This window comes from Rhodamnia argentea, chromosome 2 (genome assembly GCF_020921035.1).
Source record: "Rhodamnia argentea isolate NSW1041297 chromosome 2, ASM2092103v1, whole genome shotgun sequence".
Taxonomy (NCBI): Eukaryota; Viridiplantae; Streptophyta; class Magnoliopsida; order Myrtales; family Myrtaceae; genus Rhodamnia; species Rhodamnia argentea.
In genome coordinates, this window is record NC_063151.1 from 20,266,816 (window position 1) to 20,282,353 (window position 15,538).

At 39.7% G+C, this 15,538-nt stretch overlaps 1 protein-coding gene and 1 long non-coding RNA gene across 8 annotated transcripts in view; both read right to left on the reverse strand.

Annotated features, from left to right (window-relative positions):
* Nucleotides 1-839: 839 nt before the first annotated feature.
* Nucleotides 840-4,774, reverse strand: LOC115739579 (MADS-box protein JOINTLESS-like). 7 transcript variants are annotated; one of them, XM_048275107.1, is made up of 9 exons: nt 4,651-4,741; nt 4,072-4,272; nt 3,134-3,216; nt 2,829-2,890; nt 2,648-2,747; nt 2,506-2,547; nt 2,385-2,426; nt 2,037-2,261; nt 840-1,025 (listed from the first exon to the last, which is right to left on the reverse strand). In XM_048275107.1, exons 1-8 carry the CDS (start codon nt 4,691-4,693, stop codon nt 2,112-2,114), a joined length of 723 nt encoding a protein of 240 aa, XP_048131064.1. In that variant the 5' UTR covers nt 4,694-4,741; the 3' UTR covers nt 840-1,025; nt 2,037-2,111. The 7 variants fall into 7 exon arrangements, with proteins under 7 accessions (XP_048131064.1, XP_048131068.1, XP_048131069.1 ...); XM_048275111.1 differs by having other exon boundaries at nt 848-1,025; nt 4,072-4,289; nt 4,651-4,774; XM_048275112.1 differs by lacking the exon at nt 4,651-4,741 and adding an exon at nt 4,385-4,393 and having other exon boundaries at nt 848-1,025; nt 4,072-4,289.
* LOC115739582 overlaps nt 1,043-15,538 on the reverse strand; it is a 49,028-nt gene continuing 34,532 nt past the window's right edge. The window contains exon 3 of the long non-coding RNA XR_004015259.2: nt 1,043-1,095. This is a non-coding gene — a long non-coding RNA (uncharacterized LOC115739582). The remainder of the gene's footprint in view (nt 1,096-15,538) is intronic.

Consider the following 15,538-nt stretch of genomic DNA (forward strand, 5'->3'; position numbering starts at 1 on the left):
CTGCTTCCCTTATGTGTGATGGGAGGTAAGGCTGTTCAAGGCAATGATAAAAAACAAGGTGGGAATAAGATTTAACAAATGGGTAGGACAACCAAGAGACATCTCTATTTTTTCTCCGAGGAATCTTTCGAATTACCACTGCTTTTCCAAGTTGCCAAGAAATAGTTCCTTTGCACGAGTAAGAAACTATTTCAACTTAGAACTGAATAGTGTTCGTGTCCAAAGGTGAATAAGGCCCTAGTTTATCTCGACGAAACGGGTGGAATAGCTATCCACTCTGCCTCGAAGAGTAACTACATTTAGGGGATTCCCTATTCTCTCTCAAATAAAGCTGCTGACTTCAAGTCGTCTTGAATAGTGCTGATTTGCCAGGTGTGAAATCCCATTGTATTCGAGGAGTCAAGGATTTGTATTACTCGGACATCATTACCCTTGGCCATGAACCTCCTTTGCGTTTTTGGTTGAGTCCGGGGAATGCTTTATCTCATCAGTGCCTAGCTTGAATTCACCAGCTATCAATCTTCTGCGATCGACCTTCCTCCACTATGATCATCACATATGATGTTCATAATTTGTGACCAACCAATTAGAAATATTGTTTTACATCACCCTTTTCAAAGTCTGACAAATTGAGATTTTATTTTATTGGCATGGATATTAGTAAAGTAAATATATTTACTTATCGACAAACGTCGTGCAATCAATGATACATTCTTAAATAAAGATCATTCTCTGCTTTGAGCGGACCTTAACATAGATCATATCAATGTTATTGTCAAAGGTAACGGAGCAAGAAAATAGAAAGATAGAAAATCGTTACAAGAGTTCCACATATATTAAGAGTTGAATCATCAACTCATTATATGCATGCATTAACATTTCTTGAAATGCTTATTCAATAATAACTATTTGAAATCATAGGCTTCAATCCTTTACTTTTGTTATTGAAATCATCAGCTCCAATCCTTTATTGTTTGCTATCAGAAGATGTACCAGTTGGCTGTCTGAGACTTCAGCTTCAGAAGCCTGCAAGATGATGATATGGACAGAGATATTAACGTTGCAAAAAGGTTGCTCAAATTGAAACCGAAGTGACTTAGTTAATGCATAAAAAGACTTTGACCAAAAAAATGCATAAAAAGACAGTCTTGGAATTTGTGATGATAATGAGTTGCACAGGCCAGTGATAAATTGTTCAAGGGCAGTCTATCGACCCACAATTCTATCATCCACACGCTTTAACATAAAGAAACAAAAGGTTCCACTTGAAATAAATTTCATAGTTTGGCAAAAGAAAAATAAAAGATTAATGTCGGATACTGTAAACTGACACTTCTTAATAAAGTAGGTGTGTTTGGAGGACTGCAATTGTAGATTGTGATTATCTAAAAAACTACCAATATCATTAACAATCCCAGACTGGTATTCTCATAACACATTTATTCTAAACTAATTTTTATCTCACAAAAGAAAAATCTAAAATTAGTACCCTATGACACTTTTTTATCCCAAATTAAATTTTTATCTCCAAATTGATACCCGTCATCTAAATTCACCCTCCATTAAAATGCAAATGTGTCAACACGTGAATTTTCCATATCGGATCGGTCATTTGTCACTTTTATTGCCATGTATATATTTTAACAAGATATTAGATGAAATGCTAACTAAATATAGATTTGGGACATGATATTAAGTTGAAAACTTTTATCAAAGAAAATTAATTTGGGTAAACTTGTCAGGGCCGTACCCATTTGGAAATTTTAATGTATTAACCTTTAATAGATAAGTTATAATCAACAATCAATTAGAATCTATAACAACATTCAATATATCAATTCTGTAAACTCAATTTTTATACAGAGAGTAATTATTCTTTTCGAAAATAAGAAATACTATGTCGGGAAAGCCTAAATGAGAAGTTATCCAACTTATTAACCCGATGGATAAACAATGTAAAGTTTTGCAAATATCAAAGCATCTAAACGCAATCAATTTAATTACCAGAAAACACAAAATTAAAGGGCATCAAAGATGTATGCCGTATTCATTTTCAGTAAATAAGTTTCAATTTATTTGCTCACACAGCCTAACTTGAGGGATGAGAGCTATCATCCATCCACAGGAGGGACGCCATTGTTGCTGATGGAAATGTTGTTAACTGATTCCAACAACACCCCTTCGGCCTCCTCTAGAACTCCATTATTGCCGTCCGAGTTCACGGTCACCGATTTCCCTCGGCATAAAATCATCATCTTTATCTGCGATTTACCGAGATAGAATGACCACCTTTTGACACCGATGATTCTTTCTACGAAAAGGGGAATGCATGGCAATATGTCAGCGACTAACAAGTAAAATTGTTCATCGGGAAGTAGTCTTACTTCCTGTTTCAGTCGCTTGTTCTCTTTAATCAACCGTGCTTCCTGCAATTTCAGCAAGAAATAGTCTTCAAATCAACAGATAAAAGTCTTCTCGACCTGTGCAACTTGAAGATATACCAACCTTTCTCTGCAGTTTGTCGATCTCGTTCAATGCTCGCTCCTCCTGGAAAGACGGGAACAACCAACATGGTGAAAAAAAAAAACCAGAGAGTGAAACAAGAACAACACACATGAGGGAAAATGAAAAGATATAATGAAGAGACCTCAGTCTTGATCACGAGGCTCAGTCCCGCCTCGAGTTTCTTCCGTAATTGTCCCAATTCCTCCATGTTCAACCCCTCCAGATACTCTCCCTTTATCTGTCTGTTACGGACGTCGGGAATGAATGTAACTGATCCGCCAACAATTTCAACTCAAACAAGCACGCAAAACATATGCACGCACCTCAGTTTGTGAAACTCATCTCTCACTTCCTTGCGCAACATTTCGTGATTGTACTCCTCTATCTAAGACAACAAAAACAAAAGCGAAAAAAAGGTTAGATCCTCCATACGAAATTCATTCTCTCATTTATATCAGTGTTCATATGTCGGTCTTCATACTATAGGGAAAAAGAATGTGAGGCTTGCCAATTTGAAGAGGAACATTTCATATAATAGAGAGATTACGCGTCTCATTTCACAAACATATGTCTTAAGTTTGAAGACAACATAGAAGCCCATAAAGGCATATTTAAGCAAGTGATTTACCTGGCGTTCAAGACATGGTTGGACCGGTTTCTCAATGCTATTGGAGTGGCGAACATACCTCTTTAGTGTATCCTCCATACTTCATAGAAAAAGGACAAGATATGAACAGAGTGACCCAACAAAAAATGCACCTAAGAGTTTATTGACCCTATTGCAAAAAAAAAATCGAAGTGCAGTTACCTACATCAAGATGCTTGTGCATAGCTCATGTGATCTGGACTAGGTTGAGGATAAGATCGTGTCCGGGGAAAAGATAATGTGGACATTTTGTCTTTTAGTATATAGTGCACGTGTGTACATGTTTGTAAAAGTGCCGAACTAGGATTGTAGAATCTTCATCAAGTACCGCCAAGGATTATTTTGGATTGAATTTTGTTCTGTTTGCTAATTAAATGGATTGACTTTGACTTTTATTTTGTACTCAAACTAAAATCTTATAACTCACTCCTCGGACTTTCATAATAGGCAAATATTGACACATAATTCACATATAATTTACTCATAATTTTCTGCAACTTGAATAACACTTTAAATTTTGAAGGAAAGAAAAGGAAATCTTTCACTTTTTGCACAAATGCAAACAAGCATATACCTAAACAAAGCTGTTGTAAACTTTTTTGGAGATTACTAAAGTTCCCTATCCTAGTTCTGAAATTCGTGGTTGCTTCTTCTTCTTCTTCTTCTTCTTCTCTCTCTCTCTCCTTTCGGGAGTTCTGAATCTAGGTGCTTTTATATTCTCTCTTGCTGTTCTTTACGAGTTTTGATCACCGACACCATCATGAGAAAATAACTCTCAACGTTTTTTTTTATTTCTATATATTGCATACTTTGAGCAGGAATTGCAACAAAGTACACGAAAGCTCGACGGATTATGACCAAAACATAGTGATCTTGCGTATCTATGGGGTATATCAATTATAGACTTGAGAAATTAACATTTGAGTACCTGGAGCTGGAGAAATCATAGAGCTTGCCAGTGGCTGAGAAGATGATGAGGGACACATCAGCATCGCACAGGATGGAGAGCTCCTCAGCCTTCTTGATCAGCCCTCTTCTCCTCTTCGAGAATGTCACCTGCCTCGCCGCCAAGCGGTCTACCTTCTCCATCTTTTTTGGCTCTCTCGCCATTTTACTTGTATCTCTTCTCAAATTCTTTCTATGTCAGGAAAAGGAGCAAAAGAAAAAGACCCAGATCAACAGGTCAACAAACAAGTGTTATTTCACCTAGAGTGAGACACGAACATGATGAACCTGGAAATAACATCAAAAGGGCAGCACAAAGATCTTGATTCATATGGTAAAAGTTCTGCGAAACAAAGTCACCAGAAAACCCTAGAAAAATAAGAAACTAGTTCAGATCCATGAGCACGACAAACAAAACACACCCACATAAAATAAAATAAAATAAAACAAAAGCCCAGAAAATGCAAAGTAATTGAGGGAAGGAGGGCAGACAGATATGTGGGTTTATGATTTCTCTTGATTTTTTTATTATTTTTTTTCTGGGAAGGGTTTACCTTGTTCAGATGCTGAACCAGATGGGTTTGTTTGTCTGATCATAGATTCATAGCAACAAAGAGAAAGCCAACCAGCGAGAGGAGAGAGAGAGAGAGAGAGAGAGAGAGAGAGAAATGTGTGTTGCTGGGGCGCTCGAGAATTGAAAACGGGGTGTTCGCTTTTATCAACCAAACTGGGTATCTTTCTATGATCATCTTTTACTACTCGACATTTACATATTTCCTCAAAAAGGTGGGAAAGATCCTTGGGGTGAGGGCCTACACTTCCTTGCCGGCAATCCCCAGGCCCCCGCGACCGTCACGGTCAATGGTGAAAAAAAAAGGAAAAAAAATTATAAGAAATTTAGAAAAATGTATGAAGAATTGTAAAAATTATTTATGTTAGTACCGATTATGTCACATGCAGCGGCCAATGACCACATTAGTCATTGCCTGCCAAAATGGACTATAAGAACTATAATGTTAAAACGTCAAAATATTTAGAACTAAATTTATCAAAATTTCCGATAAAAAAATTGACAAAATTGAAAAATTTAGAACTAAATTGACATTCATATAATAAGTTTATAGCTTTCTTAATAATTTTCCCCTTAAATTTTGTAGCCATCGACACGTTATGTAAAATATCTCAATTGTTGATTGAAAACTAATTTAATAATTTCAATAATTATTGGTGACACTTTTGCTATTATGAATATTGTATTAACCTGTTAACTATCCTCTCCAAGTTGGCGTGTTTTAATAAGGGTGAATACTATGAAAAATCTCAAACCGGTACATCCGTGACAAATTTATATCAAACTATTTTTTTGACCATCAAAAATCCTAAACTGGTATACCTGTGACAAATTTATCATTTTAATAATACGAGTGTCGTAACTTTTGTACGGTGTTCACTTAAGTGCCATAATTCTTTTTTCGCTCACTTGAATACCATATCGGAGGAAAATCGTTCATTTGAGTGCCGGTTCCGGCGAATCATCCTACGATGTTGACTTTTCATTAATTTTTAATTTATTTTTCAGCGACACATGATTTTTTTTTTAAAAATTAAATTTTATTTATTTATTTTGGTATTTTTCTTTTTATTTTAAATTTTTTGCTTTTTCAGCTGTCCTTGCTGGCCAAGAGAGCAAAAAATCAAAATAAAAAGAAAAATTGAAAAATAAATAAAAGATTAGAAAAAAAATCCATGTGTACATTAAAATATTCAATATAATCATTTCGAGTGCTAGGTTAGCTTTTTCGGTATTCACGTCGGCGATATCATTTAAGTGATCAATTTTTTAAAGTTATGGCATTCGAGAGAGTAAAAAAAAAAATTATGATGTTTAAATGAGTGTCGTATAAAAAGTATGCCACTTGTAGAGTATTTATCCGGTAACTTTCTGATAAGATGCTTTGTCCATATATAGATATTCGGTGTGTACATTGAATCTTTTGTTCTTCGGATTTGTACACATCGAATCTTTTGTTGGGGGATCGCATTCTGTGAAAGTCTTCTTTTGATGGTCCAAAAAGTAAGCTTCGAACTTCTTGTTTGTCCATCTTTCATTGGCCTCCTGCCTTGGCTTCTTGTTCCAGTCCTTGTTTGTGTCCTTTTCACAGTCAATTCGTCGACAGATTCTGTTGCGATTGAATCCGTTTTCTTTTTTTTTGTTCGGAAATTAAATTCGTTTTCCGAATGTGCCCCTTTTTTGCTTAATCCCACGGACGGACCCCAGAACCCAAACAGCACAAGAAGACATAAGATCCGCCGAAAAACGAGAAAAGAATGTCAGGAGTGTCAAACATTGTGGACGATATTCACTTTACTATCAAAAGTTTTCTTCGAATCATCTAAGTACCAAATTTTTTAAAAAATGACCACTTAAGTATCAATTCCAATCTGTTTGATCAGAAATCTAACGAGGCATTTTTTATTTATTAATATTTGACAACGACGTGATTCGCTAGAGATTCAGTCAACAACAAAAAAAGCTAAAAAAGTTGAATGACAAAATAAAAATACGAAAATATAAAATTAATTAGATTAAAAAATCAAAAAGTTGAAAATTCCAAAAAAAAGCACATGTGTACTAGAGGTCCTAAACTTGCTACAAAAGTGTCATTGAGTCTTAAAATTTACAAAAAAACGCATTCAAATCCTAAAATTTGTCAAATTGATACAATCGAGTCATTCCTTTAACTCCGCCAATTTGGACTAACGAACATACTGGCGCTTTTTAATATTGTTATGATGATGAGGTGTAACACCTCGGCTTGGTCAGCCACCACGCAAGAGGCATTCTCGCCCGGCGATGGCTTCGGCTTAGCGCCGGTTGAGACCGAGGCCGGTCGAGGCCATGACATCCCAGGCGCATCATGTCAAATTGCGTTCTTATTTTAATTTCTCTTCATTCATGAGAAAGTGAAACAAACATCCCCAACAAGTCATTCAAATAAGAAAAAGTAGAGTCATCAAGATTTCACTTAACACACCATATTTTACTACTAATATCATCGAGCATAGTACAAGTTTATTTGTTCCAATTTACAAGCCCAAGAAAAGGTAGGGTAGAGGGGAGCCTAACTCTGCTACTCGGGCTCCAAAATTAGTTCCCTTCAAGTCTCATGGTTATTAGGCGGTGACCGAACCCCCTCCATTGGGGCTACTCGGCCCATTGGTCCCATGGAAAGGACCAATGAGGTTATCGCCCAAGACTATGTACCATGCATAAAACTTGAGAGGAACACGCCCCATCATGCTCGTTTGTATCCACACGGTAGAGTTGCAACGGTGATAGATAAGGTTCTCCTCCACACCGACTAGGTCGGTGAATGAAAACTCGATATTAATAGGAACGCCAAAGTGCGCATCCACCATCCTACAAGTCTGAAATATTAAAGAGTGAGTCAACACTCAGCAAGTAAAATCTCTAGCCCTAAGGAAATGAATTTACCTACCGCTCCGTTCGGCGCCTACAAAGCAAAAACGAATTATGAGATACACATCAAATATAACTCGTGCACGCCACCACATGCATAAATAACAAAACAATAGCAAAGAAATCTTTCTTTTCATGCATGATACTTCCTAGATGCCTCATGCTCATGCATCACAATCATGCATCCATTTCATTATTTTCTTTTCTCTTTCTCATCATAATCATCGTTCCCGTTGTAAGTCATGGGCTTCCCATCAAAGGGCATCACACTCCGTGGCATCCCACTTAACAACCCTTTCATGGGGACCTCCCGTTACTCTCTTATGGGGCATCGTGAACTCCTGCGACATCCCGAAACACTCCTCGGGGCATCCCGTCATCAACTCGAGAAGTCTCACTATCATTCCTGCTTAACCCGTCCCATACTAAGCCTCGCGGTCAAATGAGCGATCCTACTATCTAGCAAGATATCTCACCCTCAAGCAAGGCATCACTGTCACCTCAAGCAACGTCGATTCTTACTTTTTCTTTATGTGATCATACAAGATGCATCATAGGACATCACACATCATCTTTTTCATCCTTTAAGAGGCATGGCAAGTAAGGTGGCGGTGGTCTCGGTGGCGCAGCCGAGAGGAAGAGGGAGGTGGTGGAGGTGACTATAGGGGGAGAGGGAGAGATTGTGGCCTTGGGAAAAAGAACTAAGTGAGGGAGAGGGTGCTCTATTTATAGGCCAACTTGTCATGATGGCTTGTAATCATGACTAGCTAAGTAGCCTCATCATGAAATTACACCTTAAATGTCTATAAGATTGGATGGCAAGGCTATCTTAGGTTATGTGTCTATCTATCTTATAGGTTTCATGATGACAATTAAGTGGCATAAATAGAAGCTTGCCACATTTTACTTACTCTAGAAGATGGCACCACGTATGAGGACAAGTGGTCTTGATATTTTAAGACTACTTATTAAATAATTTATGATTATAACTTATAGTTTTTATATGACATAAGTAGCACAGGCCTTGGTGGACCAATGGGAAGGTTTCTTGTAGTCTAAGCTGATACTAATTTATTCTAATTTATATGGTTAAGATAAGAGGACCAATCATAAGATTTCTTGTTGCCTAAGCCTATTTATTTAAATCCAAAATAATATGATTAAGGCAATTGGACCAATGAAGAGATTTCTTCTTCTCCAAGCCCATCTTGCCTAATTATCACATGCCTAATTAGGCTAGATAATGTGGCCCAATCATATGATGTCTTCTTGCATAATCTACATTAATATTACATTATTTTTAATCCTACATTAACTAGGCTAAATGTCATAACCGTATGGTTTTCTTTTTCTCCAAGACATAGTCAAAGTTAGGTCAAATATTAATTTATTTGGGCCAATCATAAGGTTTCCTCCTCTCCAAGCTAGCCTAATTTGATTAATTAATATGCTAATGTGTGGACCAATCACAAGGTTTCCTAAACTAGCTTAATTTCTACTTTCTCTAGAACATTCTAGAACTCAGAGTTTTCTATCCTCTAAATGAAGAAAATCACAGAATTACTTCTTCCCTAAGTATTTGACTAGTCTTGTTGTTAACCTAATTAATCATAGAAATCATCAAAATTAATTATAACTCAAGAAAATCTAAATTATGACGTGGGAGGAGGGCCACTCGTGGTCGTCCTTCGTCGGCGTTCATGGCTACCCAAGGCCGGTGCTGCCTTCGTGGCTATGCCGTGATTGGCACATGACCAACACGGGGTCGGGCCTTGAAGTGGTCCACTGTCTAAATTCACGGATGTGACAGCACTCTCCCTTAAAAAATTTCATCCCCGAAATTTCTAAACTTAGACATACCTGGCTATTGGGAAAGATGTGGGTATCGGCTTCTCATCACATTCTCATTCTCCCATGTCGCTCTTTCTATACCATGATGTCGCCATATAACTTTCACTAAGGGAATTATTTTATTTCTAATGACTTGCTCTCTTTGATCCTCGACGCGTGCCGGCTCTTCGACGTAAGCTACTTTCATGTCGATATCAATAGTCTCATAATTCAGTATGTGCGTCGGATTGAGCTCATATTTCCTCAGCATGAAGACATGGAAGACATCATGGGCATTGGCTAATTTCTACGGTAGGGCCAACCGATAAGCTAGATCACCCACTCTTTCCAAAATCTCAAATGGCCCTACAAATACGGGGCTTAACTTACCTTTCATTCCTAAGCAAGACGTACCTCTTAGTGGAGACACTTTAAGAAATATGTGGTCTCCTACCTGGAATTTCAAAGGTTTTCTACGTTTGTCGGCGTAACTCTTCTCGCCTACTCGAGCCGTCCTAAGTCGGTTTCTAATTGTAGCTATGGCATCGGTTGTAAGATGAACTAACTTAGGGCCGGTGATCTTTCTCTCACCAACCTCATCCCAACAGACGGGGTTTTGCAAGCTTGCCCATATAAAGCCTCGAAGGGTGCCATTTCTATTCTTTAACGATAACTATTGTTGTAGGAAAACTCAATGAGATGTAGGTGGTCATCCCAGTTGCCTTTGAAATCAATAGAACATGCCCGCAACATGTCTTCTAGTGTCTGGATGGTTCGTTCTGATTGGCCATCGGTTTGTGGATGGTAAGCTATGCTGAGCTGTAATTTCACTCCCATGGCCGTCCGAAGACCTCGCTAGAAGGCTGCAATAAACTTCGGATCTCGATTGGAGGTAATTGTGACCGGGACTCCATGCAATCGAACTATGTGCTTGAGGTATAGCTCAAGAAATGAGCTATAGGCCTCTTGTTAATCGGTCTATTATTACCCATATAGAGTCATTACCTCTTTGCGTTCTTGGTAGTCCCAACATGAAGTCCATCGTGATATGTTCTCATTTCCACTTTGGTATCTCTAACGGCTTCAACAATCTACCTGGCTTGCAATGTTGTGCCTTAATTTGTTGACGGGTTAAGCACTTAGCAACATACTTGGCGATATCGGTCTTCATGCCGTTCCACCAATAGTGCTAGAAGAGGTTTCGAAACATCTTGGTATTTTCCGGGTGGATGTTGTATTGACTCTCATGGGCTTTTGATAGGACTTCTTCCTTGAGCTCCTCAACGTTAGGGATGCATAGGCACCCACGAAACCTTAGGATCCCATCATCGGATATTTGGAACTTGGATTTCTTCCCTTCCGTGACTTCCTTCCGAACCTTGACAATCTCTGGATCAACATCCTGCGGGGTCTTAATTTTCTGCATTATTTCTAGTTCGATTAGGAGATTGGCCATTAAGCTTGATAGGGATCCCACGTCCAGCTTAAACTCCGAATCTCGTGCCTGCTCAAGTAGGATCCATTACGTAACCACAAGACATGCTATCGTGGACTTGTGACTAAGGGCATCAGCAACTTTGTTTGCTTTGCCAGGATGGTACAATATTTCACAATCATAGTCCTTGAGCAATTTCATCCAGTATCGTTATCGCATTTTCAATTCCTTCCGAGAGAATAGATACTTCAGGTTTTGATGATCCATATAAATTTCGAACTTCTCTCTATATAAGTAATGTCTCCGGACCTTCAAGGAAAATATGATTATGGCAAGTTCCAAGTCACAAACGGGGAAGTTCGGTTCATATGGCTTAAGCTGCCTCGATGCGTAAGCAATTACTTTTCCGTCTTGCATCAAGACGCAACCAACTCCTTTGTGTGAAGCGTCACTATAAATGACAAAGCCTTCCGATCCCGATGGTATAGTTAGTATCGAAGCGGTCGTTAGCTTCCTCTTTAGTTCTTGGAAGCTTCTCTCGCACTTGTCTGTCCACTCAAATTTCACATCCTTCTTCATCACCGGGTTAGAGGAGCAGCTATATTAGAGAACCGTTCAACGAATCTTCAGTAATATCCCGCTAACCTTAGAAAACTTCTGACTTCGGTAACTGTCATTGGTTGTGGCCAATTTACTACTACTTCCACATATGCCGGATCTACCGGCATTCCTTCGTGGGTTATTATGTGACTAAGGAATGTCACACGGCGTAGCCAAAACTCACATTTACTAAATTTGGCATACGGTCGGTGGTCCCGAGACGTCCGTAGCACCATCCTTAAGTGTGTTCCATGCTCTTCCGTACTCTTTGAGTATACCAAAATATCATCGATAAATATAATAACATAATGATATAAAAACAGCTTAAACACTCGGGTCATTAAATCCATGAAGGCGGGTGCATTCGTTAAGCTAAAGGGCATCACCGTAAACTCATATTAGCCATATTGAGTCCTAAAGGCTGTCTTTGGAATATCTTCTTTCTTAATCCTTAGTTGATGGTATCCAAACGTCAAATCAATCTTGGAGAATACCAACGATCCCTACAACTGGTCAAATAAATAATCTATCCAAGGCAATAGGTACTTATTCTTAACGATGACTCGATTCAGCTATCTATAATCTATACAAAGGCGCAACTACCCATCCTTCTTTTTCACAAATAGAACGGGTGCACCCCATAGCAATGCACTAGCTCGAATAAAACCCTTATCAAGCAACTCCCGTAGTTGCACCTTCAATTCTTTAAGTTCGGCCATGGACATTCGATAGGGGGCTTTGGAGATAGGTTCTACCCCGAGAGCTACTTCAATAGCAAATTCCACTTCTTTTTGTAGGGGTAACCCTGGTAATTCTTTTGGAAATACACTGGGAATTCCTTTACTACGGGGATATCTTCTAGCCTTAGTTCTTCTATTGACTTATCCTCTATTGTAGCTTGATATCCTTGATAGTCGTCCTCAAGGAGCCGACATGCTTCCACCATAGAAATTAAGGGTGTTGAGGGTTTTCCTCTATTTCCTAGGAATTTATACGCCGGGCAGTCAAGTGGACTAAATTGGATCATTTTTCGATAGCAATCCATATTGGTTCGTTGCTTACCGAGCCAATCCATCCCTATGATGACGTCAAAGTCATACATGGCTAACGGAACCAAATCTATCCCCATCTCCTGTCCACTCATAATGGTTTTGCATCCTTGGCAAACTAAGGTGGATAACATTTCATCCTTCAAAGATGTGGAAATTTCAAGTGCAATTTCTAACGGCGTAAATTCCAATCCACTTAAACGAACAAACTATTCTGATATAAATGAATATGTCCCACCCCGAATCAAACAATGCATGTACACTCCTACCACAAATAGGGACCGTACATAATATTACTGCCTTAGCATCCTCGGCCTCTTCCTGCGTGAGAGCGTGAATTCTTCCTTGAGCCGGGGGACGCTGAAGGGTTCCTCAAGGCGGAGTTCTAGCTTGTAGTGATGTTGGCGGTGACCAAAACGGTCCTCCTAATTGTCATTGCGGATAATTTCTCAATAGGTGGCCTTGTTGTCCGCACCTAAAATAGGCTCCAGTATAAGCTAAATAGGGCATGTTACCATGTTGTCTCCCCGGGGAGTGACACGTGTCTCCCCGCATTTGTTCATGTCCTTTGTTTCTTTTCTTCTTAGCGGGAAAAGACCATCTCTCTCCTTGCATAGGCCTCTTGTTACGGTGAAAACTTGGACGTGAACCGAATTGGAAAGTTTGCCCTTGCTGAGCTAACTTGGCAGCCTATTCTGCCATATCACTCTCAATCATCTGTGCCTACTCATATAGCTCGTTATAATCCTTAAGGTTCAACGGATCAATTAACTTCTGAAGTCAGGTCGTAATCCATTTCGGAACCATTTTTCCCTTTCTACTTTGTCTTCAATCAATTTGGGTGCGAACCTTGACAATTCCGCAAACTTCGCCTTGCATTGATCAACTGTCAGGTTGTTCTATTAGAGCTGCATAAACTCCATCACCTTCTTATCTTGAAAGGACTCCAAAAGACATTTCCTGAGGAACGCCTTGACAAAACCTACCCATGTAACGGCGGTCTCAGCCTAGGATACTGTGTTTCTCATTGCTTGTCACTAGTAGCTAGCGTTACCCTAGAGTTGGTAATCCGCCAAAGCTACCCGATCTTCATCACTACACCTAAGGAAGGCGAAAACCTTCTTTAACTCATTAATCTACAGCTCGGCTTCTTCGAGACCATCCATACCAGTAAACTTTGGAGGCTTTAGGCGTAAAAATTGCTCTATTAGGCCTTGTAAATGACACCTGCCTTTATCGCTTCCCGAGGCGAAGGTATCACCCGAAGCAATAACATTTTCTGAGACTAAGGCCACTTGTTGCTGCGCCTGTCATTCCATTAGATTTCCAATGTTGGCAAGAGTTTGTAGAATCCCATCCATTTGAGGATCCGGGTTTGGTGGCACTAGTTTATTTGGTCTCCCTCTAGACCCCATACTATCTCAACAAAACTACATGTGAGAGTTTCCAAAACTCTAATAAAAGGTTACGAGAGAAATAAAGGGGTTAACATCATAAACAAACAAGCACACAATTATATGCACTGGACGTTTTCCTATTACTCTACCATTTTAGCGCCCCTTATCACTCTAGGTCTAAACCCCGCTCCGATACTAACAGAGGCCGTAATGCCCTGGCTCGATCCGCTACCACGCAAGAGGCATTCTCAACCTGTGATGGCTTCGGCTTAGCGTCTATTGAGACCGAGGCCGGTCGAGGCTATGACGTCCCAAGCGCATCATGTCAAATCACGTTCTTATTTTAATTTCCCTTCGTTCATGCGGAAGCGAAATAAACATCCCCAACAAGTCATTCAAACAAGAAAAAACTAGAGTAATTAAGATTTCACTTAATACACCATATTTTATTACTAATATCATCGGGCAGAGTACAAGTTTATTTGTTCCGATTTACAAGCTCGGGAAAAGATAGGGTAGAGGGGAGCCTAACTCTGCTACTCGGACTCCAAAATTGGTACTCCTCGAGTCTCATGGTCATCATGTAGTGACCGAAACCCCACTATTGGGGCCACTCGGCCCACCGGTCCCCCTGGAAAGGACCGATCGGTCATCGCCGAAGACTATGTACCATGCATAAAACTTGAGAGGAACATGCCCCGTCATGCTAGTTTGTATCAATACGGTAGAGTTGCAACGGTGGTAGATAAGGTCCTCCTCCACATCGACTAGGTCGGTGAATGAAAAATAGATATTAATAGGAATGCCAAAGTGCGCGTCCACCATCCTACAAGTTTGAAATGTTAAAGAGTGAGTCGACACTCAGCAAGTAAAATCTCTAGTCCTAAGGAAAGGAATTTATCTACCGCTCCATTCGGCGCCTACAAAGCTAAAAAGGATTATGAGATACACATCAAATATAACTCGTGCACGCCACCACATGCATAAATAACAAAACAATAGCAAAGAAATCTTTCTTTTGATGCATGATACTTCCTAGATGCCTCATGCTCATGCATCACAATCATGCATCCATTTCGTTATTTTCTTTTCCCTTTCTCATCATAATCATTGTTCCCGTTATAAGTTACGGGCTTCCCATCAAAGGGCATTGCAGTCCACGGCATCCCACTTAACAACCCTTCCGTGGGGACCTCCTGTTTCTCTCTTACGGGGCATAGCGAACTCCTGCGGCATTCCCAAATGCTCCTTGGGGCATCCCGTCGTTAACCCGAGAAGTCTCACTATTATTCCTGCTCAACCCATCCCATATTGAACCTCGCGGTCAAATGAGCCATCCCTCCATCGAACAAGGCATCTCACCCTCGGGCGGGCATCACCGTCACCTCAAGCAACGATGGTTCTTACTTTTTCTTTATGTGATCATACAAGATGCTTCATAGGACATCACACATCATCTTTTTCATCCTTTAATAGACATGGCAAGCAAGACGGTAGTGGACTTGGTGGGGCGGCCGAGAGGGAGAGGGAGGTGGTGGCGGTGACTAGAGGGGGAGAGGGAGAGATTGTGGCCTTGGGAAAAAGAACTAAGTGAGGGAGAGGGTGCTCTATTTATAGGCCAACTTGCCATGATGGCTTGTAATCATGACT

Excerpts from the sequence above, each read along its gene's own strand:
- LOC115739579 (XM_048275107.1), bottom strand. The coding sequence starts at position 4,693 with ATGATCAGACAAACAAACCCATCTGGTTCAGCATCTGAACAAG. Across the intron at positions 4,273-4,650 it reads TGGTTCAGCATCTGAACAAG|ATACAAGTAAAATGGCGAGA; the intron begins GTAAACCCTTCC and ends ATTTGAGAAGAG. Across the intron at positions 2,548-2,647 it reads GCCTCGTGATCAAGACTGAG|GAGGAGCGAGCATTGAACGA; the intron begins GTCTCTTCATTA and ends CCGTCTTTCCAG.